Raw genomic sequence first — 25,485 nt, 5'->3', positions numbered from 1 at the left:
CTTTGTGTCTGTTTTTGTGCCAGTACCATAGTACCATACTGTTTTGATTACTACAGTTTCGTAGCATAGTTTGAAATCAGGGAGCATATTACTTTCAGCTCTGTTCTTCTTTCTCAAGGTTGCTTTGACTGGGGTCTTTAGTGACTTCATACAAATTTTAAGATTATTTGTCCTAGCTCTCTGAAAAATGACAGTGGAATTGTGATTGGAATTGCAGTGAATCTGTAGATTGTTTGGGGGTGGTGGGTAGTATGGGCATTTGAACAATATTCTTTCAATCCATGTACATGGAGTATCTTTCCATTTGTGTCATCTTCAGTTTCTTTTATCAATTTCTTAAGGTTTTCAGGGTAGGTCTTTCACCTCATTGGTTAAATTCATTCCTAGGTATCTTATTATTTTTGGTGCAGTTGTAAATGGGATTGTTTTCTTAATTTCTCTTTCTGATAGTTCATTATTAGTTTTGGGAAATACAACAGATATATGCATATTAATTTTGTATCCTATAACTTTATCAAGTTTATTTTAGTTCTAGTAGTTTTTGGTGGATTCTTCAGGGTTTTCTATATGTATTATCATGTCATCTGCAAACAGCAACAGTTTTACCTCTTCCTTACCTATTTGGTTTTTTCTTATTACTGTGGCTGGGACTCCCAATATTGTGTTGAATAAAAGTGACAGGAGTGGGCATCCTTGTCCTGTTTCTGATTTTAGCTTTCAGCTTTTCACCATTGAGTCTGATGTTAGCTGTAGGTTTTTCATGTATGGGCTTTATTACATTGAGGTATGTTCCCTCTAAACCCCATTTGTTGAGAGTTTTTATCTTAAACAGATGTCAAATGTTATCAAATGCTTTCTCTGCATCTATTGAGATGATAATACTTTTTATCCTTTTTGTTAATATGGTATATCACATTGATTAATTTNTAGATATATTCCCTCTAAACCCCATTTGTTGAGAGTTTTTATCTTAAACAGATGTCAAATGTTATCAAATGCTTCTCTGCATCTATTGAGATGATAATACTTTTTATCCTTTTTGTTAATATGGTATATCACATTGATTAATTTGCAAATATTGAAACATCCTTGCAATCCTTTAATAAATCCCACTTGATCGTGGTATATGATACTTTAAATGTATTGCTGAATTTAGTTTACTAATATTTTGTTCAGGATTTTTACATCTGTGTCCATCAGGCGTATTGTCTCTTTTTGTGTTGTCTTTGGGTTTGGTATCAGGTAATGTTGGCCTCGTAGAAAAACTTGCAGCATGTTCCATCTTCTTCAGTTTTTTGGAAAAGTTTGAGAAGGATAGTTACTAACTCTTAAACGTTTGATAGAATTTACCTCTGAAACCATCTGGTCCTGGGCTTTTGTTTGAGAGTTTTTCGGTTACTGGTCTGTTCACATTTTCTATTTCTTCTTGATTCAGTTTTGAAAGATTGTATGTTTTTAGGAATTTATCCATTTCTTCTAGGTTATCCCCTTCATTAGCACGCAATTGTTCATAGAAGTATCTTATGATCCTTTGTGTTTCTGTGGTATAAGTTGTAACTTCTCTTATTTCTGATTTTATTGATTTGGGCTCTTTTTTCTCTTGATGAGTCTGGCTCAAGATTTTTCAGTTTAGTATTTCTTTTCAAAGAACCAGCTCTTAGTTTCATTGATCTTTTCTACTTTTTTTTTAACTTTCTATTTCATTTATTTCCACTCTGATCTTTTTTATTTCCTTCCTTTTTAAATTTGGGCTTTGTTCTTTTTCTAGTTCCTTTAGGTATAAAATTGTTCATTTGAGATTTTTCTTGTTCCTTGAGGTGGACCTGTATCACTGTAAACTTCCCTGTTACAACCTCTTTTGTTGAATCCCATTGTTGAAAACTATTGTTTTCTTTTTCATTTGCCTCAATATATTTTTCCCTGTTTTCTTCTTTGACCCATTGGTTGTTTACTAGCATGCCGTTAGCCTGTTTGTTTCTTGGGTTTTTTTTTTCTTCCTTATAATTTCATCCCTGAGGGAACCTTGCAAGCCCAATGGTGTCCCAAACAATCCCTGTGGGGCCCAACCCTGGGTCCAAGCCTGGGGACTGAGCTCCTACCTCAGGGCGCCAACACAATGACACAGCCCTCTTCCTGCCCTCAGGCCTCCTGGATGGATAGATTGGTATCTTGTTTTTTATTCATTCAGCCACCCTGTGTCCTTTTTTGGAGAATTTAATCCATTTGCATTTAAAGTAATTATTCATAGATAAGTACTTACTGTCATTTTATTGATTGTTTTCTGGTTGTTTTTATAGTTCTTCTCTGTTCCTTTCTCTTGCCATCATCTGTTTGGATTTTGTGATATTTTCAGTGTTATATTTATATCCTTTTCTCTTTATCTTTTGTGCATCTATTACAGGTTTACAGGTTTTCGGTTTGTGGTTACCATGAGGTTCATATGTAGCGTATATGGTACACTATTTTAAGTTGCTAGTGGCTGAAGTTCCAGTGCAGTGTAAAAGCACTACATCTCCCCATCCCCCCACCACATTTTATATTTTTGACGTCATATTTTACATATTATTTGTTTATGTACCTTGACTAATTGTTTTTGGTCTAGATTATTTTACTGCTTTTGTCTTTTAGCCTTCATACCAGCCATATTAGTACTTGATCCACAACCTTTACTATATGTTTACCTTTAGCAGAAAGATTGTTTATTTCATATTTATTTTTCTAGTTATGGCCTTTTCTTTTCTGTTAAAGAAGTCACTTTAACATTTCTCGTAAGACCAATTTGATGTTGATGAACTCGTTTAGCTTTTGCTTTTCTGGGAAACTCCTTATCTCTCCAATTCTGAGTGATAACCTTGCCAGATGAAGTATTCTCCATTGTAGGTTTTTTCCTTTCAGTACTTTGAACATATTGTGCCCTTCCCTTCTGGACTGTGAAGTTACTCCTGAAAAACCAGCTGGTCATTGTATGGGGGTTCCCTTGTACATAACTAGTTGTTTTTATCTTACTGCTTTTAAGATTCTCTCTTTAACTGTTGACACTTTGCTTATTATATGTCTTCGTATGGACCTTTTTGGGTTCATCTTGTTTGAGGCTGTCCATGCTTCCTGGACTTAGATGTCTGTTTCCTTTTCGAGGTTAGGGAAGTTTTCACCCATTATTTCTTCAAATAGAGTTTCTGTTCCTTTTTCTCTTCTTCTTCTGGGATGCTTTTAATATGAATGTTAGTATATTTGATGTTGTTTCATGGGTTCTTTAAAGTATCCTCATTTTTTAAAATTCTTTTTTCTTTTTACCATTACATTTAGGTGATTTCCACTCCCCGTCTCCCAGATCACTGATTCATTCTTCTGTTTCATTTAATCAGCTGCTGTTGATTCCCTCTAGTGTATTTTTCATTTTAGTTATTGTATCCCTTAGCTCCAGTGATTCTTTTTTTTTAATTTTCTATCTTTGTTGAAGTCCTTATTGTATTTATCCATTCTTCTCCTGATTTCAGTGAGCCTCTTTATGACCATCACTTTAAACTCTTTATCTGATAGATTGTTTATGTCTGTTTCATTTAGTTCTTCTTGGATTTTGTCTTGTTCTTTCATTTGGAATGTATCTCTTTGTCTCTTCATTTTGCATAACATTCTATGTTTGTTTCTGTGTGTTAGGTAAATCAGTTACATCTCCCAGTTTTGAAGGAATGGCTTTATACAGAAGTTGTCCTGTGGCACCCAGTAGTGCAAACTTTAGTCACCCAAGCCCTTGTGTTAGCACCGTGAACCCTCCTCTTATAGCTGGGTCATGACTGATGGACTCACTAGTTTACAGGACTATCTCAACAGAGTTGTCTGTGAGGCTTGGCCACAACCACTATGGGCATGCTGGGGTGAGTGGGGTTGGCCCCCAGCCCATCTGGCCAACCATTCTGGCTGTGACTGCTGCAGGCATTCTGATGTGCTGGGTTGGCCCCCAACATAGCTAGCTGAGAGGCCTGGCTATGACAGCTATAGGAGTGCTGATGCATGGGACAGGTGGGACAGGTTTCTGATGCAGCTGGCTGTGAGATACGGCTGTGACTGTTGTAGATGCCCTGGTGTGCAAGGATGGCTCCCTGGGTTACGGTCACTGCCAGCTGAGGCCACCACCATGTTTTGTGGGGCAAGGAGCCACTTGGGAGGAATGCTGGACTGGGAGTCCAGAGAACGTTCTAACAGACCCCTCACTCTCTGATACATACCCTAAAGTTAGTTGATGGATCTCCTTCTCTGTTAACCCAGGCACTTTTGAAACTGCTGCCTCTGTGCTGGAACTTAGAGCAAGTGAGTTGTATGTGTACCCCGTAAGGCCCCCCAGACCTAAGCCCCACTGATTTCGAAGCCAGACATTATGGGTGCTTATCTTTCCGGTGCAGATCCCCTGGGCTATGGAGTCCAGTGTGTGGCCTGGAACCCTCCTTCCTCAGGGAGGGCCCTCATTGGTTCTGAAATCCCTTTCTCTGTGGATCACTAAACTGTGGGTATGGTTCTAGACATCTCTGCCCCTCCTACCCAAGTCTTTGTGGATTTTTTTTATATCCTTAGTTGTGTATAATCTGTTCTTCTATTCTTCAGTTTTTTCTCAGAGGTAGTTGTCCTATAGGTAGTTGTAGCTTTTGGTGTGTCCATGGGAGGGGGTGAGCTTGGGATCTTCCTACTCCATTATCTTGATCCTCTCCTATTTTGCCTTATTTTTTTCATGGTAAAGTGATATTACTATCAACTAGAAAAACATGTTTGTTAGACTTAAAATTCCTAGACTTCGGTTCCATCCTAACTACATAGATCTTGTGTACCATTTCTGTCCTGTGCGGTATTTTCCTTCCAACGTAAGGTAAACTGGCAGTGTATCTTAGTTTTGGAGACTGCTGTAGAATAGAGTCCTCTAAAGGAACAGTGGAACAATTCTCCCAAGTTTGATAACTATCGTTTGCTTTTACTTAAGGCTATAATAAATGTTGCATTTTAAAATTCCTTGCACTTTTAGAGCAGTCTAAAAATGTCATCCTTTAGGCTTGGTTTTAAATGAAAATATTGGCAGATAGAATATGTTCTGAGAATATTTATATTCCTCCAAGTTCAAAAGCTTAAGTCATTCATTATTAATAGCTATGAATTGGCCTCATGTTTCTTATTCAACCTATAGCAGTTTGTTAGACATCATGATATAGGTAGAAGTTTAATGGACAAGAACAGTTGTGATCATCCCAAAGGGTATTTGGGGAATGAGAAAAGATGAAAGGCAACGGCAGAACTAACATCTGAAGTGTAGTCTAAAGAGGAGGTAACAAAGAAATGCTCAGCAAGGTAGGAGAGAAACCAGGAGGGTATTTTAATAGAAGCAAAGGAAGAATTTCAAAAATATTGTTGACTTCCTTCGTGCCATATGCTGAGAACAGACAATAATTTATTGAATTTTTCAATTAAGAGCTCATTCATGACCTTTGCCAGGGCTGTTTCAGTGAGGCATAGAAATGAATTCCAGACTGCAATGGGTTAAAAGGTAAACTGGAAGTCAATATATAAAAACAGCTAATATGAACTTCTAACTCATCATATACAAAGGAAAAGAGGTGATGCCAGAGGAGAAAGCAATATTCAGAAGAGACTATTATTTTACAAAGATAAGGGATTTGGAGTGTATTTATAGGCTTTGGGGAAGAAGCCAGTAGATAGAGAATAATAAAAAATATAGAAGAATTATAATAATCAGTGAAATAAGCTCTTAAGAAAGGTTGATGGAGGATTAGCCTTGAGCAGGGATCTTCTGTTTTAGGAAGAAAGAAAACAAAAGTGGTCACCAAATGTTGTATTTATAGGGTATGTAAGCAGAAAGTTTTATATTTATAAGTTTGACCTTATAAAATACAAGGTCAAACTATGTGTTACTAAGAAATTATTATTAGAAATTATACCAGCTAGCATTTGAGTGGTTACTATAAGCTGTGAACATTGAGTTTAAGAAACAGTATCTCATTTAATTTCATCATCTCAGTTCTATGAGGAAAGTATTATCACTGCTTCTCAATTTTAGAAAGTTTAATAAGTTTAATTAACCTAAGGTCATGAAAACATTAAGTATCATATTAGAACTAGTCATTTGAACCTAGATAGTTCTAACTCCACGTACCTGTGCTCTTAACCACAGTTGCAGTGAGTCAGGGGTGTTGAAGAGACTGGGGAATATTTGGCAGAATGCAACAAAGAAATTTTCATGGATGTGTGAAAGAATTGTCAGTTGGCACTGAATGCAGCCGTAGCTGAAGACCATAAATCAATGCTGGCACACATCTGTATAACTGGGTTGATTATTTCTATCAGCAGTTAGCCTCCCAAGTGAATAGTCATATTAGGGTGGGAATTTTTTCATTCCAATCTGGGTAGATGAGAATATTAAGGCATAGCCTAGCAATAATTCCTAAATTCTGAGAATAAAAAGAAAATACAGAAACATGGAAAAAAAGAGAATCAGACTAGCATTGGACATTTGTAAAACTGGAAGGTAGAAGAAAATAGAATAGCGTCTACAGATTACTGAGGAGAAGAGAACTGCATCCAAGAGTACTATACCTGTCAAAGAAAATGAAAGGTGTTTGGAAATAAAAGCTAGAGTATATCATTCACCTGAAAAAAATACTTGAAAGGAGAGAAAGTAACCAAGGGATGAGAAAAAGGAACTCAAGATAGAAGTTAGTAAGTGAGCAATTAAATCTAAAAGAATGAGAGACTCAGTGAACGTGTAGTGTAAGTGTGAAGTAAGGTTTCTTGACATAGATAATACATAATACAGGTAATTTTAATAAGATTACAGAACAACATAATAAAGTATTTCAGCAAAGTTTAGGATTAATGAGAAAGCGGGAGGGAAGTTAAATGATTTTTAAAATCTTATCGTGTTGATGTGTGGACTATTGGTAGAGAATTAGAACATTTTTATGGGAGAGAGAGCCTTTTAAGTTTCTGTCTTATGTACTACTGCATAAAGAACATTTTAAAATAATAAATAGCACATCATTTAAGGAAGATAACAGTCATGAGCCTAAATACATCAAACACCGTAGCAACTAAAATGTGAAAAATCTATTAGAAATGCAAGGAGAACCTAAAATACAATATAGTGAAGGAAAGAGGTCAGTATATTTGTCTCAAGAGGATGAACTTGTAGAAAAAATGATGTAAGAACATAGATTGAATCAATTAATATAAAAACACACATCCCTCAGAGAATAATATTTTTCTGTATGTCCATGGAACATTAACAAAAATCAAATGTAGTCTGAAAACCTTAACAAATTTTGAAGACATAAAATCAATTATACAGAGTGCTATAAAATCTTTGGTCAGAAGCCAATAAAATTAGAAATATATAATGATAAATAACTAAAACCTTAGGTACTTTAAACTTAAGAAACATACTGTTTGACATGACTAAGATCAAAGAAGAGATCAAAAAATAAAACTGCAAACTGTCTAGGGAACAATGAAAAATACTTTTCATTTTCAAATTATGTGTAACCTGTACTCAGAGGAAAAGTTCTAGCCTTAAACTCTTTCTTAATTAAAGAAGAAATCGGAAAAGCAAAAGAACTAAGTAATCGTCTTAAATTCAAACAAACAAAAAATTAATCAAAAGAAACTAGTGAGAAGGAATTAAGGTAAAAGGCCAAATCATAGACTTAGACATCAAAAATGACACACAGAAATTTCTAGGCTGATCCATGTGCAAATTCCAATATCCAGTGTGTTAGAAGTCAGTGTGTATGGAAATGGAGGTAGCATATAAATTCTCGGAAGGTAATTTTGGCCCCGATCTTTTATGTGCACTCCTCATTATGAATCTGCTTCAGATTCCTATATGGAGGTAAGTGGTAAAATGAGTGAATGCAGCTGTGTGGGTTCTACCGTGGCGTAATCATGAGCTGGGAGGGGAGCTGTACCTCTAGTTGATGCCTCCTACTCTAATGACATTTTCCCGGCAAGGAGATTGTGAATCTTTGGAATGCTTAATCACTAAGACAAATCTCATTTAGAAAAGACAAGACCCCAAAACGTAGCTAGATTGCAGCTTTAAGATTTCTTTTTATTTTCTTTCTTTATTCGTCATACCGCTCTGGATAACTGTCATTGTCAACAGCAGTTCTTAATCTCTGAGGCTTAATAAAATAGACTTATTGCAATTTAAAGTAGTAATTTCATCATTTAATATAAATTTGGGTAATCTTTATATTCCTATTGGTATTTACTGTGTATTTTAGGTTTTTCTTGCCTTTTTCTCTCAACACTGTCACTGATCATTAAGGATCAAAAGTTTATTTCTGTTGATTTCTGACTGTTTGAATTAATAGCAATAGTACATTTGAATTGCTTGATTTGTGGAGGAAATGGGGGAAGAAAGTAGAAGGTATGAGAAAGGGTAATTCGTTTTTTTTGGAAATTTGTAAAACCAGTCTGTAATAAGAGAGTAGATAACGTCTTCCTTTTAGGATTTTTTTTACTAATTAGGTTAGAGGAGTGTGTGTTTGTGTATGTTTTCTTTACAGAAATGCAAGTTTATTTAGTATCATGTCTGACAGATTATGGGAAGGGGAAAGAGGGGACCTTACACACTAGAAAACATCTCCTAAAACAGTTTGTAATGACTACTGTATTTAATTGCTTTCTTTGAAGTCCTTTTTTATTCTAATGGACCTGGGGAACTACTAAATATAATGATATGGTAATAGTAATCAAATTTGCTTTAAATTCTCATTATTGTACCTGTGGGACTTTTCTGTTGTTATTTTGGAGGGAAGCCATACAGAAAACCTTTATAAATTCTGTAAATTGTGTGTAATTCATGCCCAAAGATAAAATTGCATCTATACATGACACTCTCCATTTTATATAATTTTATCCATTTTCCCAATTTATTATAATACAGCTAAGCCTTCTGATTTCCCTCTTTTCTTTCAAAGAACAGCTAGAGGAATCCTTTTATATTACTGTTCATTTTCTTTTGATAATATTTGACTCAAAAGAAAGTAGCAAGAAAATAGAGTATCTTTAGAGCAAAGACCACGACGGCACGGTTTTCACCATCAGTATAGTTCTGTTGTTGGGGATCTGAAGCAGCAAAGAGTTGTTTTTACACTATGTCACTTTTTTCATGCACCTTCGTGGATTTTCTAGTTTCTTTTCTTTTAGTTTTAGGGGGGTTTTTTCCTTATAGAAAGAGAAGATGAAATCTGAACATGATCTTGTCTTAGTTTTCTGTGTATCCATCTGTCCATCTCTAGGATGAATATAAGCCAGAAAAGGCCCTGTCTGAAGAGGATTTGAAGAACGCTGTGAGCGTCCATCACGCGCTGGCATCGAAGGCCACAGACTACGAGAAGAAACCGAATGTGCTTAAACTCAAAACTGCCGACTGGAGGGTCTTGCTTTTTCAAGCCCAGTATGTTTCATTGGTTTGGTTTGGTTTCTTAGTTTGCATAGCACCACCTTATACCAAGAAATACAATCAGAGCCTTCAGGGGAAATCGTTTGAGTTGGATTCAAAGTCATTAACAGGTTACATCAGAGAGACAACTGCCTAAGAAAACGAGAATCATAAATAGAAACCCTGAATTCAAGTTTTTTGTTTGCTACAAAGTAACCCTGTGACTTTTAGTCAGCCACTTACCATCTCTAGAACTTAGTATTTTTATAAATAAAGCATAAAGGTTGTGGTGTACAAGTTTTATCACACAATAAGTAAAATAGACCTGGATTCAAATCACCATTTCCTAGCTCGTTGTCCTCACATGTAATTTAACCTCTCTGAACCTTAGCTTGTCATTAGCGCAGGTGATAATGTTTATCTCAGAAGGTTCTTGTGAGAATTAAATGAGATCAAGTATAAAGTACTTCATACAGTGCCTGGCACATAGAAACTGTTCGATAAGTATAGATTTCCATTTTTTTTCCCCTCTGTCTCTCTTCTCTCTCCTTCTGAGCTCTAATAGTCTGTGATAAAACTAGAAGAAAAAGATAAAATTATATTGTGGGCAAGGAAATGGGATGGATTGCCAGTTTAATAAGGGGTCCATGGCAACCTCCAGATTAGAAGCGGAGCGCTTCACATGGAAAATTCTGGATTTGTGACGTGAGAAACTGGATTTTCAGAACAGCCTCTAGAACAGGAATTTTTATAGGAGCACACATAGAATCAGTGGCTGTGGCAGTGTTAATTCTTCATGGCATGCTTTTCACAGCCTGGGCTTGACTTCAGAATCACTCTCAACACAATACCACCAATTGACTACAATTGGCACTGGTCTTAAAATTTGACATCAAGATAGTGAACACAAGTGTCTGAATGCTCGTTGATCGTAGCAATGTAAGATCAAAAAAAGAAATAACAACAGCAGGTACTCTGGTGGTTTATGAATGTTGAATTTGCGGAGGTTCGAAATTGCTGACATCGGGTGAGGAGGCAGCTGTAAGGAAATCGAAGTTACACAGGATTTTTTTTAGTGTGGGAGTAAGACAGCTTTAACACCACAGAGGAATCATAGCCAGATGTATAATTACAGCTATTAGTCATCGGAGCCCTTCAAGTTATTCTATTCCCCGGCATTTTTTTACTAAAATACCAAATATGATAACTAAGAAGCTCTAACTACTTCAGATAGAATTGATGCAAAAATCAGTGAATTGAGTTAACAGAGCCAGAGAAATTGATTAGAGAAGCATATGGGGTGCAAAGAAGAGTTGATTTCTAGTGTGATCTCAGGTTAGTGTGGTTTCTCAGGGTAATAGGTAAAGGAAATGATTTTATGTGGACTGACATTTTGTCCATCTTCTGTTTCTTGATTATATACATGATTGATCAACTATCCTGGCTCATGACTATTTCTCTCATTCATTTATGAATTCACAAATACTTAAGTGCTGTCACTGCTGGTCTCTGCAAATATATGACACTCAAGTTAAAAGTATGTTAATGACATCAGATGATTTTCACATCCTGTCAGGTAGATTTTTAACACCCTGTGGGATATACCTTATGTATGATTAATCTCACCTGGGTTAAGTGTACAATTTAATGATTTTTAGCAAATTTACAGAATTGTGCAACCATCACCAGAATCCAGTTTTGGGACACTTCTATCACCCCAAAGAGATCCTCCATGACCATTTTGTAGTCATTCCCCGTTTTCACCCCCAACCCCAGACACCACTAATCTCCTTTCTATCTCTATAGTATTGCCTTTACTGGACTTTTCATATACATGGAATCATATAATGATATATGTCTGGGTTTTTTCACTTACCATAAAGTTTTGGGGGTTCACCACGTTGTAATATATATCTGCACTTTGTGCCTTTATTGCTGAGTAGTATTCCACTGTGTGGATGTATACCACATTTTTTTTTTATTCATTCACTGGTTGATACATTTGGATTGTTTCTCCTTTTGGACTCTAATGCTATGAACATTCACATACAAATCTTTTTGTGCCTATATGTTTTTATCTCTCTTGGATATATACCTAGGAGTAGAATTGCTGGGTGTTATATGATAAACTTATAGTTAACTTTTCAAGAAACTCAAAGCTGCTTTCCAACTGGCTGTTCCCTTTTTTACATTCCTTTTAAATTCTGTCAGTTAGTCTCAGTTGAATTTTAAAATTGAATTATATGATTGGAAGAGATGAGTTAATTTTTTAATTTATGACTGAGCCTAGTATCAAAGTAGGGGCTTAATATTTATTATCAAGTGATTTTGCTTTTTTTTCCCCTTCTGTATCCTTGAAGGATAATCACAGCTTTATACTGTAATGATCAGAGTTCCCAGGGCCTCTTATTACCGTGGTGATTGCTGTTGAAAATGTTAATCTCATTGAAATTTTGTCAGGAATTAATTGTACCAAGAAAAATAAATAAATGATTTTATGTGCCATTTTAAATTGGTAATGAGAAATGGGCAAGGTGTGATGCACTTAAGATAGAGAAATACACTGATGTAAATGTATCTATTTCTCATAGGAGTCCAGAAGAAATGCAAGGGTGGATAAACAAAATTAATTGTGTTGCAGCTGTATTTTCTGCCCCACCATTTCCAGCAGCCATTGGCTCTCAGAAGAAGTTTAGTCGTCCACTTTTGCCTGCTACCACAACAAAATTGTCTCAGGTAAGTCATTTTGATAGTGCTTTGACTTTGGGGAAAATCTCTTTGTAAAATAAACTTACTAGTATTTGATTGGACTAATACTACACATTTTGGCAGCAGGGGTGAGACCTTGCCTTGGAAGGTCTGCTGTATAAATGGGGCAGAATGGGGTGGACTGGGTTTTACACTTCCTATTGGAAGCTGACACACTTGAGTCATGGTTGGTAGGACACATACTTTGAATACATTTCAAAAATTATATGAATTTACTACTAAGTCAAATGGGACTAGTTTACTTTGTTTTTATTTTTTTTTAATTGAAGTATAGTTGACACACAATGTTAGTTTCAGGTGTACAGCATAGTGATTCAATAAATCCGTGTTGTGCTGTGCTCACCCCAAGTGTAACTATCATCTGTCCCCATACACGCTATTACAGTACCACTGACTGTGTGCCCTATGCTGTACTTTTCATCCCCATGACATACTCATTCCATATCTGGAATCCTATTCCTCCTATTCTCCTTCACCCATTTTGCCCATCCTCCACCCCACCTCCCCTCTGAGAACCATTAGTCTGTTTTCTGTATTTATGGTCTGTCTGTGTTTTTTGCTTATTTGTATGTTTATTCATTTGTTTTCTTCTTTAGATTCCACATATAAGTGGAATTTTTATGGTATTTGTCTTTTTCTGTATGACTTATTTCACTTAGCATTATACCCTCTTAGGACCATCCATGTTGTTGCAATTGGTGGGCTTAGTTTTTTGGTTTTGTTTGTACTAACAGCACACATTTTTTTTTTTTTAATGACTGGCTAGTGTTAGACATCCTGGCTTGAAAACAAGCTTTTTATTCATTCATTCATTCATTCATTCATTTTATTGAACTTTTCCCATATCCCAGGCTGTATTTGATGCTGGGTATATAAGAATATTCCCAGGAATCCACTATCCACACTACAATGGGGCAGAGACTTCTCTACCTCTTAGGGAGGAGCTAAATGGAAGTGGACCATGTGGGTTCTCCTAGGTAATCAAGGCAATGTACAGCAGAATGGTATTAAATGTAGTCACCTAAGCTTCTCTCCTATTGTCAGATTGATCTTTCTAAAGATCATAGTTTGTGTCCCGCTCCTCCTTAAAACTCTGTTCTAAGGACACTGTAAGCAGGCCCGTTTTGCCAATTTTAAACCTGTCTGCAGTGCCCCTATTGCCATTGACTAGTTAAGGATTTTGGAAGCTACTTTGATGTTCTTTTGAATTTCTTATTGGTGCAATAATAGAAATAGTTTCATCTGGCTCTAGTCAACCAGGTGTTGATATTAATTGACTCCTCTACCTACCTGATATCATGGATTATCAACATATAATGTGCCTGTTACACCTGAGAGACTATTTTAGGCTCCGGAGACAAAAAGGCAAATGAAATCCAGATAATCTCTGGATACAAAACATACAAGCGAGTATAATACAGTTTCATTAGAGCACAGGAAGGATAAGTCCCGAGTGCTATGGGAGTATAAGAGGAGACATTTAGCCTGGCTTACAGGTGGAGGAGGAAGGTGTGGTATCTAATATGAAACTTAAAGGAGGAGTAGCAGTTAGATGTGTTGTGGGAAGAGAAAATGAGGCAACAGAGGATCAAAAAGGCCCAGAGTAGAAAGCACTGAGATGTGGGAACCACATATAAGTTATCAAATGTGACTTGAGCACAAAATATTGAGAAAAGGCGAGATACATTCCTCTGTAGAAGTAAGTAAGGCCACATGATGAAAGGTCTTTTATGTCATGTGTAGGCTTGGATGCTTCACTGGTTCCCCAACATCCTTAGGATAACAGTTTAAGCACCAAATTTGTGCTTTAAAAATTATTTATGTTACAACAGGAAGAGAGTATTAGAGGAGGAAACTATTAGAAGCAGAAAGCCTAATTTGGGGGGCGCCTGGGTGGCACAGCGGTTAAGTGTCTGCCTTCGGCTCAGGGCATGATCCCGGCGTTATGGGATCGAGCCCCACATCAGGCTCCTCTGCTATGAGCCTGCTTCTTCCTCTCCCACTCCCCTGCTTGTGTTCCCTCTCTTGCTGGCTGTCTCTATCTCTCGAATAAATAAATAAATAAAATCTTTAAAAAAAAAAAAAAAAAAGAAAGCCTAATTTGGGGAGGGGAAAAAAGATGGCAGAGGAGTAGGGGACCCTATTTCAGCCAGTCCCCTGAATCGAGCTGGATATCTACCAGACCATTCTGAACACCCACAAAATCAGCCTGAGAAGAAGATACATCTGGATCTCTACAAATGAACATATCCGGCGCTGAGTATCGAGATACCAAGCTGGGAGCCAAGAGTCCGCATGCAGATATCGAAAGATAAACGGAAGCGGGAGGGAGCCGTGGCACTCGGGCGCCGGGAAGCAGTAGCCCCCTGCATTGGGGAGCAGGCTGGATTCGAGGACAGGTAGCCAGGGGGAAACCAGACTGAAACTGGGAGCTCAGGAGCATACACGCAAACCAGGGGTGGATGGCAGTGTTAGAAGCACAAAGGGCAGAGACATGCCGTCCCTGGGAGCGAGGACTGGGAGAACTGCTGTGGGCCACACAACCCCGGATGCTGCGTGTTTTTAGCAGCACCGACGGAAAGGGAGTTAGAGTGGCCTGAAAAGCTCAGTTAAGAGCAGACTGAGATCTCTCTGTTCTGAGATAGAGGTTTGGGTACGGTCACTGCTGCTCTGACTCTCAGAAGAGTCACAGAAGGTTGCCAGGGAAAGCCACCAGAGAACAAAAGCCTGGCAAAGATCTCTAAAGAACTTCTCAAACTCAACACATGAGAAACAAATAATCAAAAAATGGGCAGATGAACAGACATTTTTCCAATGAAGACATTCAAATGGCTAACAGACACATGAAAACATGTTCAACGTCATTACCCATCAGGGAAATTCAAATCAAAACCACATTAAGATACCACCTTACGCCAGTTAGAATGGCAAAAATGGACAAGGTAAGAAACAACAATTGTTGAAGAGGATGTGGAGAAAGGGGAACCCTCTTACACTGTTGGTGGGAATGCAGGTTGGTACAGCCACTCTGGAAAACAGTGTGGAGGTCCCTCAAAAAGTTAAAAATAGAGCTACCCTGTGACTCAGCCATTGCACTACTGAGTATTTACCCCAAAGATACAGACGTAGTGAAGAGAAGGGCCATATGCACCCCAATGTTCATAGCAGCATTGTCCACAATAACCAAACTGTGGAAGGAGCCAAGATGCCTTTCAGCAGACGAATGGATAAAGAAGATGTGGTCCATATATACAATGGAATATTATTCAGCCATCAAAAAGAGTGATTACCCAACATTTGTGTCAACACGGATGGGACTGGAAGAGATTATGCTAAGAGAAATTAAGTCAGGCACAGAAAGACAATTATCATATGGTTTCACTCATTTGTGGAACATAAGGAATAGCAGGGAGATTGGTATGAGAAGGAAGGGAAAAATGAAAGGCAGGTAAACAGAAGGGGAAAATGAACCACGAGAGACTGTGGACTCTGGGAAACAAACTGAGGGTTTTAGAGGGGAGGGGATGGGGTATGGGCTAGCCCAGTGATGGGTTTTAAGGAGGGCACATATTGCATGGAGCACTGGGTGTTATACGCAAACAATGAATCATGGAACACTGCATGAAAAACTAATGATGTACTGTATGGTGACTAACATAATTAAAAAAAAAAAAGCCTAATTTTGAAGGCATTATAAAAGCACCTGGGTGACTCAGTCAGTTAAGTATCTGCCTTGGGCTCAGGTCATGATCCCAAGGTCCTGGGATTGAGCCCCACATCGGGCTCCCTGCTCAGAGGGGAGCCTGCTTCTCCCTTTCCCTCTGCCTGCCGTTCCCCTGCTTGTTCTCTCTCTCCCAAATAAATAAATAAATCTTTAAAACAGATAAAATAAAATTAAAAGCAGGGGAAATAATGAGAGGAAAAATAACACAGTTATTTGTAGAAGAGATGGATGGAAGTGGAACTATTTGAGACATCTTGAGAGTGTGGAATGAGTGTTCCTAGTGGCTCATTGAAGTAAAGGAATAAGGATCGTCATCTAGGCTTTGGCAGCTGGGGACTGTGGTGTCTGACTTGGCTTTTGTGACCTCACCATCTGGTTTTCATCCTGTTGCTTCTTCCTACGGTTCTTTCCTGGGCCCTTTTCCTCTTTCTACTTCCAAATGTTGCAATGCTCAGTGCTCAGAAGGAGACCAATATGTATACTTGAGAAGCAGTTTTTCTCTTGTTAAGAAAAAGCGGGGAGAATGTTGTGCCAGGAGAAGTGGAGGAAGAGGAGAGAGGTCAGGAAAATTAGTGCAAAAAATATCTGCTATGAAGCGGCAGGAGGTCATTGGGTCCCTTGTTGAGAGCAGTTTGCGGAGTGATGGGAAGAAAAGCTACATTAGTGTTCTTTGAGGAAGTATTGGAAAGTAGTAAGGAAATGGAGGAAGGGAATACATACAGGTCTTGACATGAGTTTATAAAAAATATGCTGGTGGTAAGAAGAGAGGAGACATGGTTTAATGAAAGATTCTTTTGGTTTTGTTAATTTATAATTATTAGTAACATGAATTGCATACTCCCCATGTAAGCATTACTATTACTATGTAGTTCATAGACTACCAAAACAAAACTGTTAAGAATAGAAAGGACCAGGCCAGCTCACTTTGCAAGGCAGAATGGCATTTAATTTTCAAGGATAACAAATATTCTAAGAGAACTATTCTAAGAGAAAGTATGTTAGCAGAATTCTCCATCTACCTACCTAAACTAAGACCTCTTAAAGCAAATGCATTCCCCCACTTTAATTTTGGGTACTTGAAATAAACAGTAAACCACATTATGTAAGGTACGAGAAGAGAAAACAATTGAACAACTAACTAGAGGCAACAACCTACAGAAGTTGGGTTTCGTTCTGTTAATTTCATGAGGGGTTTTCCAGTACGTATTTTTCAATAGATCGGTCTTTCTCACAATTATTCTTATAAAAGATCCAGGAGAAAGGTGAGTTGAGGTTTAAAAGGAGCATTAATAAGCATAGAGCAACTTAAAAGTTTTAACTTGTTCTTTCCTTACTATGGATCTACACTTCTATTTGCTTTCTGCTTTGAAAATGTACTTCTGTCCTACTTATGTTTGGGCTATATTGTAGTAAGTCACTGGCACATGAAAATGAATGTGTTTCTCTATTCGTGTATTTTTTTACCACGAGACTAGGCAAGCAAGCACCTTTTTCAAGGCAAAATCTCTTATTTAAACAAATGTTTTACACTGGAACTAAAAATAGAATGCATAAAATTTTTAATTTTTTTCCTCATTTTGAACATGAATCCACAGAGATACAAAAAAAAAACCTGCTTATGTAATATGATCAAAATGATGGACTAAGGATTTTAAATAAAGTGATAACCAAAAAGAAGCATGCTCCTTTGTCACATAAGACAAGATGACCAAGTCCTTTCAGGAATTTGATGTCCTTGTAAAAAAAAAAAAAAAAATGTTTTCCTCCTCCATAAATAAATCACCAAGCCTTTGTGGGCCTCAGTTTTCCAACTGGAAAATGAGGAGATTGTTCTAGAATGTTTTCTAGCTCTGTATTTTTTGTCCAGGGCATTGTTTGCTTACTTAAAAATGAAGAAGATGTTTTGTCTTTGCGAGTAATAGGACAGTTTAGAAATAAATATGTAAAAACCAAGCATGTGGTAAAGAACAGCTTAGAAAGAGGGAGAGAGGAGTTAGTCCACACACAGCCTGTGCAGTATTTGGGCACCTTCCACATCAAATAGATACTCTTGTGGGGATATCTTTGGAGGAGTCATAGTGCACCTTCAGTGAATCCTGGAATACATGTCTAGATGCACCCACAAATTTTCCGGTGCCTTGAAGACTAGTCCTCATCATTTCGTGCTGGCATTGCCAACCTCAGCACAACTGCCATTTTAGCCTGGATAGTTCTGTGTTGTGGGAGTTGTCCTTTGAATGGAAGGATGTTTAGTAATATCCCCAGCTTCTACCCACTAGTTACCAGTATCATCCGCCTAGTTGTGACAACCAAAAATGTCTCCAGACATTGCCAAATATCCTGTGGGGTCAAAACCCACCCCACTGCTACCTGCTACTATTGAGAACCACTGAATTAGCCCATCCATCTTTCCTTTCTCCATACACCCACAGCCTGGCTATGACTCCCCTAAATGCCAGAACCACTAGGATAATTTTAGTTTACAAAGTACATGTATAACAATGTGAGTACCCGACTAGAAAAAAACTTAATAGTGTTAGGGAAAAAACCAAACATTCAATTAAAAGATTTTTTGGTGCTCTTAAAGACATACTGTTCATCATCACCCTGTCATTTGCAAGCTTTTCTTTAATTTATTCTTGTCTTCTATCCAAAACATATTAGTCTTCATTATTAAAATGGTTATCAGTGCAGCGTGGTTCTTTCTGAACAACCCTGCTGTGTAGGAGTCATCTTTAGTTGTTTTCATGGCAGTGTTGCCAAAGCACATTTTTCTTCTTCTTTTGGGGGTAGAGAGACTAGTTTGAAAATTCAAGTTTTGTTTCTCCTTCTGGTACAGTACTCTAAACTTAGGATTTCATGGTTGGCCCTCTTCAGGATCTATTCACGACCTCCCTTTCTACTCATCAAAGTAGTCATTTTCAGGCTTTAATGTGTACAAGAATGATCTGGGGACTTGTTGAAAGTGCACGTGTCCCAGCATCCCCACACCAGGTTAATGAGGTCCAGATCAGGGGCCCAGGAACGTGAATGTTTTAAGACACACCAGGTGTCCAGCCTGCAAGCAGTACAGATCCTACTTGGAGTGACTGCACTGTAATCCCTACAATCCCTACCCTCTCTTTCACTATGTCTTTGGAGATGTGTGAGACTGAACTGGGCTCTTGGGCTCGCTCAGCAATAGAAATTGACAAGAGGCCAAGTGGGCGTTTCAGGCAGGCTTTGCTGGGGCTCATGCTTGAGCACCCAGGAGCCGACACAAAGGAAATCTGCTCAGGCTGACTCCCCCGAGACAAGGTTAGGGAGAGGTTTTAAAAGAAACTTGGGCGGAAAAAGGGTACTGCGTAGGCATGTAGAGGCAGGGGTTTATTAGCACCTATGCGTTTAAAATTCATGCTTCTTCATATATCACAGGTCTTTTTTTTTTTTAAGATTTTATTTATTTATTCGACAGAGATAGAGACAGCCAGCAAGAGAGGGAACACAAGCAGGGGGAGTGGGAGAGGAAGAAGCAGGCTCATAGCAGAGGAGCCTGATGTGGGGCTCAATCCCATAACGTCGGGATCATGCCCTGAGCCGAAGGCAGACGCTTAACCGCTGTGCCACCCAGATGCCCCATATATCACAGGTCTAAATAACGTGGAATCTCCACTGTGGGTGGGATTTTTAGTATTATGATGAGGGAAGAAGTCTGTGAAAGTTCAGCACTGGGGTCCGTCTTGGTGCAGACTGGTTTGGTCTGGTCTCCACCAGTCCTTGCAGTAAGTATCTTCCTCGCAGAAAGCATCCTCCCTCTGCATTCCTGCAAGATGTGCTACTTAAGAGGCACAGAGTTTTATCTTTTTTTTTTTTTTTTCTCATGGAAAAGGCAAGGAACACTGGATTTCACAGTCAGGGTTAGGGGACCGGAGTCTAGGCCGTGCTCTGTCTCACTTGTACCTCATGGAGTTACCATTTCCTGATATCTAGTCCTGTTTTCTTAGAATTTTCGCCATTCTCCTGTAAAGTACTGAATCAATGATCAATAATCGTTTGAATCAATAACCAGTGAGTATTTTGATCATTGTTGAAGTCCAGGCCTTGTGATAAACACTGATTTGAAATAAAGGAAAGCCCTCTGCTTGCTTCTCACCCCTCTTTTTATCCTGTGGTTTGACTATCAGGGCAGTAATGGCCCGGGACCAGATGAGTGTGGCAGGGTTGTTCATATTCTGGCTCCTATACACAGAGGGCAAGGAGAGACTGAAGAAAGAAGACCACTTCAGATTGGTGGGTGGCTGTTTTAATAAGCAAGGGAACTTAAACTTAAGACACCTGTCTTGGGTGGCCACCAGATGAGTAGATCTTTGCACCCACCTGCCAGAATCATAAAGTTTGTAGACCTTAATTGAGCTCAATCTTGTATACCATTCAGATGGTCTCAAAAACATTACTATTCCAAGACTGTGTCCTTGGGGCAACTTCTAGCTTGGGAAAGGGAGGCAAAATGCACATTTCATGGATGGGGAGGAGGTGAGGACCCTCCAGTTTCCCAGGTCCAGCTTGCCTTTCAGTCACTGGTTATGTCCTCTCAATGACCTCCTCTGATAGGCCGGCATTAGGAGCAGTGGGATTTCAGAGGAGGAAGTCATTCTTGTAATTGTGTCCCTCACTGGCCAAAACCACGCCCTTCCCACCCAACTCCATTTTACACTTTCAGCTACAAATCCTGTTACTTCTGCTCTTAAATATTTTTCATATCCTACCCACATTCCTTAATTCAGACTTTTGTCATCTTTCACCTATACCACTGGTCTCTTAACTCTTTTGATCATTCACCTTATTAATACTAAATATTTGAGCAGATATCCTCCAACATATGTATATGTTTTTATAAAATATTCATGTCCTGTTATCAGTACAAGATGGAAAAATGCTGAACATCATTAGTCATTAGGAAAATATAAATCAAAACCAGGAGATATCACTTTATACTCATGAGAGTGGCTATAATTTTAAAAAAAAATCTCTCAAGGAAAATAATGTGTTGGTGAGGATGTGGAGAAATTACTTTGATATGTTGCTGGTGGGAATATAGAATGATGCAGCTACTTTGGAAAATAATTTGGTAGTTAATCAAATGATTAAACATAGAGTTAACATGTGACCCAGCAAATCTACTCCTACTTAGATAGCAGAAGAATGAAAACATAAACCCACACAAAATCTTTTACACAAATGTTCATAGCAGCCAGGGGTGGAAATGTCCATCCGCTGATGAATAGATGAACAAAATGTGGTATCTATATACAATGGAATATTATTCAGTTCTAAAAAGCAGTGAAGTACTGGTGCATCATACAGAGTGGATGACCCTTGAAAACATTCCACTAAGTGAAGGAGGGCAGTCACAAAAAGAAACATTGTGTGATTCCATCCCAAAAGGATCTCTTTTAGGGAAACTAAAATGTCATAAAATTAAATTGTAGTGATAGTTGGACAACCCTGTGACTATACTAAAACTTACTGAATTACACACTTTGAATGGGTAAATTGTATGGTATGTGAATTCTATCCCAATGCTGATTTTTAAAATTCTTCCCAGTGGATCATTTTATCTGGGTTGCACACAATACACTTTGAAAAACTCTGACAGAGTATTTGTATAACCACTTGGGATCTCTCTTCCTCCAGTCTTGCTTTTCTCTAATCCATCCTTCACAGTTGTGGCTAAAATATGACTCATGTACTATCACTTAAACTTAATTGACTCACTTTTGCCAAGAAGATTCAGTCCACACTTGTTGGCATCCTCTTAAATGGTTGACTACCCTTTTCCAGAATAGATAGATTTTGTATTCATTTCTTAGACATCTTTATTTAACATATATTGAGTACTCAATAAACAATGAAATCATGTTGAAGTTATGCAGAAGGTCACTAAACTGTTCAAAGTCTTTAAATCTCTTAAACATAAAATGATAAAATCTTTCTGATGGTGCTTTCAATAATAGTTCAAACTGACTTAAAGCAGATGTTTTTTATTCTGAATTCCATATAGCTTGGGTTGATAAGGCTGCAGTATTTAGCAATTTGACTTATAAGTTTCCGAGAAGATTCTTAGAAATGTCATTACCTTCTAAGTCATCTATCCACTTTAAAACAGCACCAAGGAAACAGTCTGAGCCCTCCCCTTTTTACTCCCCGCCCCCTCTTTTTAAATCATCTATTCAGCTACTGTTTGCTAAAGAACCTATGTATCAGGCACCACATTAGATATGTGGGCATTATAAAATAGCTAAGATGATGCTCTTGGCTCTCAGCTAACGAGAACTTAAGGAGTATGTTAATGTCATCTGGGACTATACAAAAACTATGCCATATACTATCTTTTCTTCCCAGTAGTGCACACTGGAGGATTTGAGAAAAAGGAAAAAAAATGACCTTTTCTGCCTTTAAAGAGCTTGTAATCAGTAAAGGAGATAAAATTCACACATAAGTCAGAGTATATTTTGTAATAAGCGTGTAGTATAGACATTTAAGTGCTACAGTAACGCAGAAGTGGAAGACAGTGTGAGATCTGGAATAACACTGGTTTTCAATGAGTATCAAATTTTGGCAAAGATATAGAAAAATGTGAATTTTTAAGCCAACTGCGGAAATGTAAACTGTTAGAAACACTTTTAAAAACAGGTTAATGTCATCTTAAAGGTGTGCATATTCTAAAACCCCAAAATCCTACCTCTTGGTGATTACACTGTAGGACAATTCTTGCCCATATTCACCAGGCAGCATGTTCAATGTAGCATCATTTATAATAGCCTAAAGAAACCTGAAAACAACCTAAACATCCTTCAGTGAAATTGTCCTTCAATGTCCTATACTTAAAAGGAAGAAACTAGAACATATTGTATGTGAGTAAATCTTAAAAACATGTTGAGTGAGAAAACAAGTCACAAAAGGAAACCAGAAGGTATAAACACCTGTAGAACATATTCTCTATTTTTATGGAGCCTTATATCTGTATAGGGGTAGCACAGAAAATGAATTAGATAGGGTGCCTGGGTAGCTCAGTCAGCTGAGGGGCAGACTCCTGATTTTCCCTTAGGTCATGACCTCAGGGTTGTGAGATCAAACATGAATCAGGCTCTGTGCTTAGCAGGGAGTCTGCTTGAGATTCTCTCCCTCTCCCCCCGCCCTCTAAAATAAATAAGGGGTGCCTAGGTGGCTTAGTCAGTTAAGCATCTGCCTGTGACTGAGGTCATGATCCCAGGGTCCTGGATCAAGCCCCATGTTGGGCTCTCTCCTCAGTGGGAAAACTGTTTCTCCCTCTCCCTCTGCCCCCTCCTCCCCCCACCCCCCACCGCTTGTGCTTCTCATGCTTTCTCTCTCTCAAATAAATAAATCTTTTTTTAAAATTAAAATAATAAATATTTTTTATTTTTTTTAAAGGTTAGCTGAAAACTGATTTTATTTATTTATTTATTTTTTCTTATTATATTATGTTAGTCACCATACAGTATATCCCCAGATTCCGATGCAAAGTTCGATGCTTCATTAGTTGCGTATAACACCCAGGGCACCATGCAATACGTGCCCTCCTTACTACCCATCACCAGTCTATCCCATTCCCCCACCCCCTCCCCTCTGAAGTCTTCAGTTTGCTTCTCATAGTCCATAGTCTCTCATGTTTCATTCCCCCTTCTGATTACCCCCCCTTTCTTTATCTCTTTCTTCCCCTACCGATCATCCTAGTTCTTATGTTCCATAGATGAGAGAATGAAATGAGTAAATAAATTCAGGGAGTTTCCACTTTTTATCTTTTTTCTTCAACTGGTTATTAGATACATGAGCATTTTTTATATATCTTTCAATATGACTTTGTGTATCTGGAACATCTTATTAAAGAAGAAAGTATATCACATATTTATTTATTGAAGTGGCCCGATTACCAAATATCTTTCCTCAAACATATACATGTTGCAATAAATACACAAAAGAAAATTACTTTGAAAGGGAAAAAATAGAGGTACCTGGGTGGCTCAGTTGGTTAAGCCTTTGACTCAGTTTTGGCTCAGGTCATGGTCTCCAGATCCTGAGATCCAGCCTTGCATCAGGCTCCCTGTGTGCTCAGCCAGGATTCTGCTGCTTTGCCTCTCTTCCTCACCCTCTGCCCCTCCCCCCACTTGCATGCTTGCGTGCACGTGCTCTCTTTCAAATAAATGAATAAATCTTTAAAAAAGAAAAAAAGGCAAAAGCTATTGATACATTCTTCGTAGTCAATTCTAAAATACCACAGACTGGGTGGTTTAAATGACAGAAATGTTTTTCTCACAGTTCTGGAGACTGGAAGTCCCAGATCAAGGCGGCAGCAGCATTGTGGTCTGTTTAAGGCCTCTCTTTGGGTCACAAATGGCCCCCTTTCTTCTGCATTCTCACATGGTCTTTCTTCAGAGTTTGTACACAGAATGTTCTCTATCTCTTACGATGACACTAATCCTATCAGATGAAGGCCCTACCTTTACGACCTCATTTACCCTTGATTACTCCCTTAGAAGCCCTATCTACAAAGATAACCATACTAGGCTTCAACATAGGAATTTTGGAGGGACGCAAATATTCAGACATAGTCTACAGTCTTCTTGGAGAAAGAAATGAAAAGATAAATGAGAAGTTGTAAATAAAAGCTACTGAAGCATTGCTTTTATTTACTTTCAGTATTATTAGTGTATAAGTGACAGGTTTAAATAAAATCTCAAAATTGTTCTCTTTTTTTTCTCCCCTCTACTTTTCTGGTACTTTGTTAGCTTTTTAATTTTACTTGATAATTAATGTTTGGGGGGGGGTGTTTTTTAGTTTTTTGTTTTTTTTAAGAGAGAGAAAACGGGGATGGGAAGGGCAGAGGGAGAGGGAGAGAGAGAACCTGAAGCAGACTCCACACCCAGAATAGACACCAATGTGGGGCTCGATCTCACAATCCTGAGATCATGACCTGAGCCCAAATCAAAAGTCAGATGCTCAACAGACTGAGCCACCTAGGAGCCCCGAGTCAATTGATACTTAAAAATGAATCCTGTCATCTTTCATCTATTCCACTTCCTCCTGTGCCCTCTCTTGTTTAGTTTTCCACTCATGTACTCAGCTTTTTAAAAACTTTTCATGTTCTCTTTATTTTGATGGCTTTAGACTTGGATTTTTTTTTCCCTTGTTTGACTTTTAAGATGTGCATTATAACAAATCCCTAAGATACTACATTTGACTCATAATTTCTGAATATCTTTTCTTTTAATTTACAATGCTACTATTTAACCTTAATTTGTCCATAAATTATTTACTTTCTGGTAGTCTTTTTAATTATTCCCTCTCTATCTAAATTTTTTTGAGAGTAAGGGAGCAAAAATGAGTGGGGGAGGGGCAAAGGGAGAGGGAGAAGCAGACTCCCCGCCAAACAGAGAGCCCAACATGCAGCTCAATCCCAAGACCGGGAATCATGACCTGAGCCGAAGGCAGACACTTAACCGAATGAGCCATCCAGGCGCCTCTGTATGAAATTTTTTTTTTTTTTTTTTAC

The 25,485-nt window shown here is 38.1% G+C and overlaps 1 protein-coding gene across 10 annotated transcripts in view; it reads left to right on the top strand.

The window, feature by feature from the left end:
- The window catches only part of PSD3 (pleckstrin and Sec7 domain containing 3), a 744,476-nt gene that overhangs the window by 664,381 nt on the left and 54,610 nt on the right, over positions 1 to 25,485 (top strand). For all 10 annotated transcript variants that reach the window (XM_034647652.1, XM_034647649.1, XM_034647651.1 and 7 more), the window contains 2 exons: positions 9,300 to 9,457; positions 12,034 to 12,178. In XM_034647652.1, coding sequence (XP_034503543.1) covers positions 9,300 to 9,457; positions 12,034 to 12,178 — 303 coding nt within the window. The remainder of the gene's footprint in view (positions 1 to 9,299; positions 9,458 to 12,033; positions 12,179 to 25,485) is intronic.

This window comes from Ailuropoda melanoleuca, chromosome 18, assembly GCF_002007445.2.
Source record: "Ailuropoda melanoleuca isolate Jingjing chromosome 18, ASM200744v2, whole genome shotgun sequence".
Taxonomy (NCBI): Eukaryota; Metazoa; Chordata; class Mammalia; order Carnivora; family Ursidae; genus Ailuropoda; species Ailuropoda melanoleuca.
This window is presented reverse-complemented; position numbering and strand designations above follow the sequence as displayed.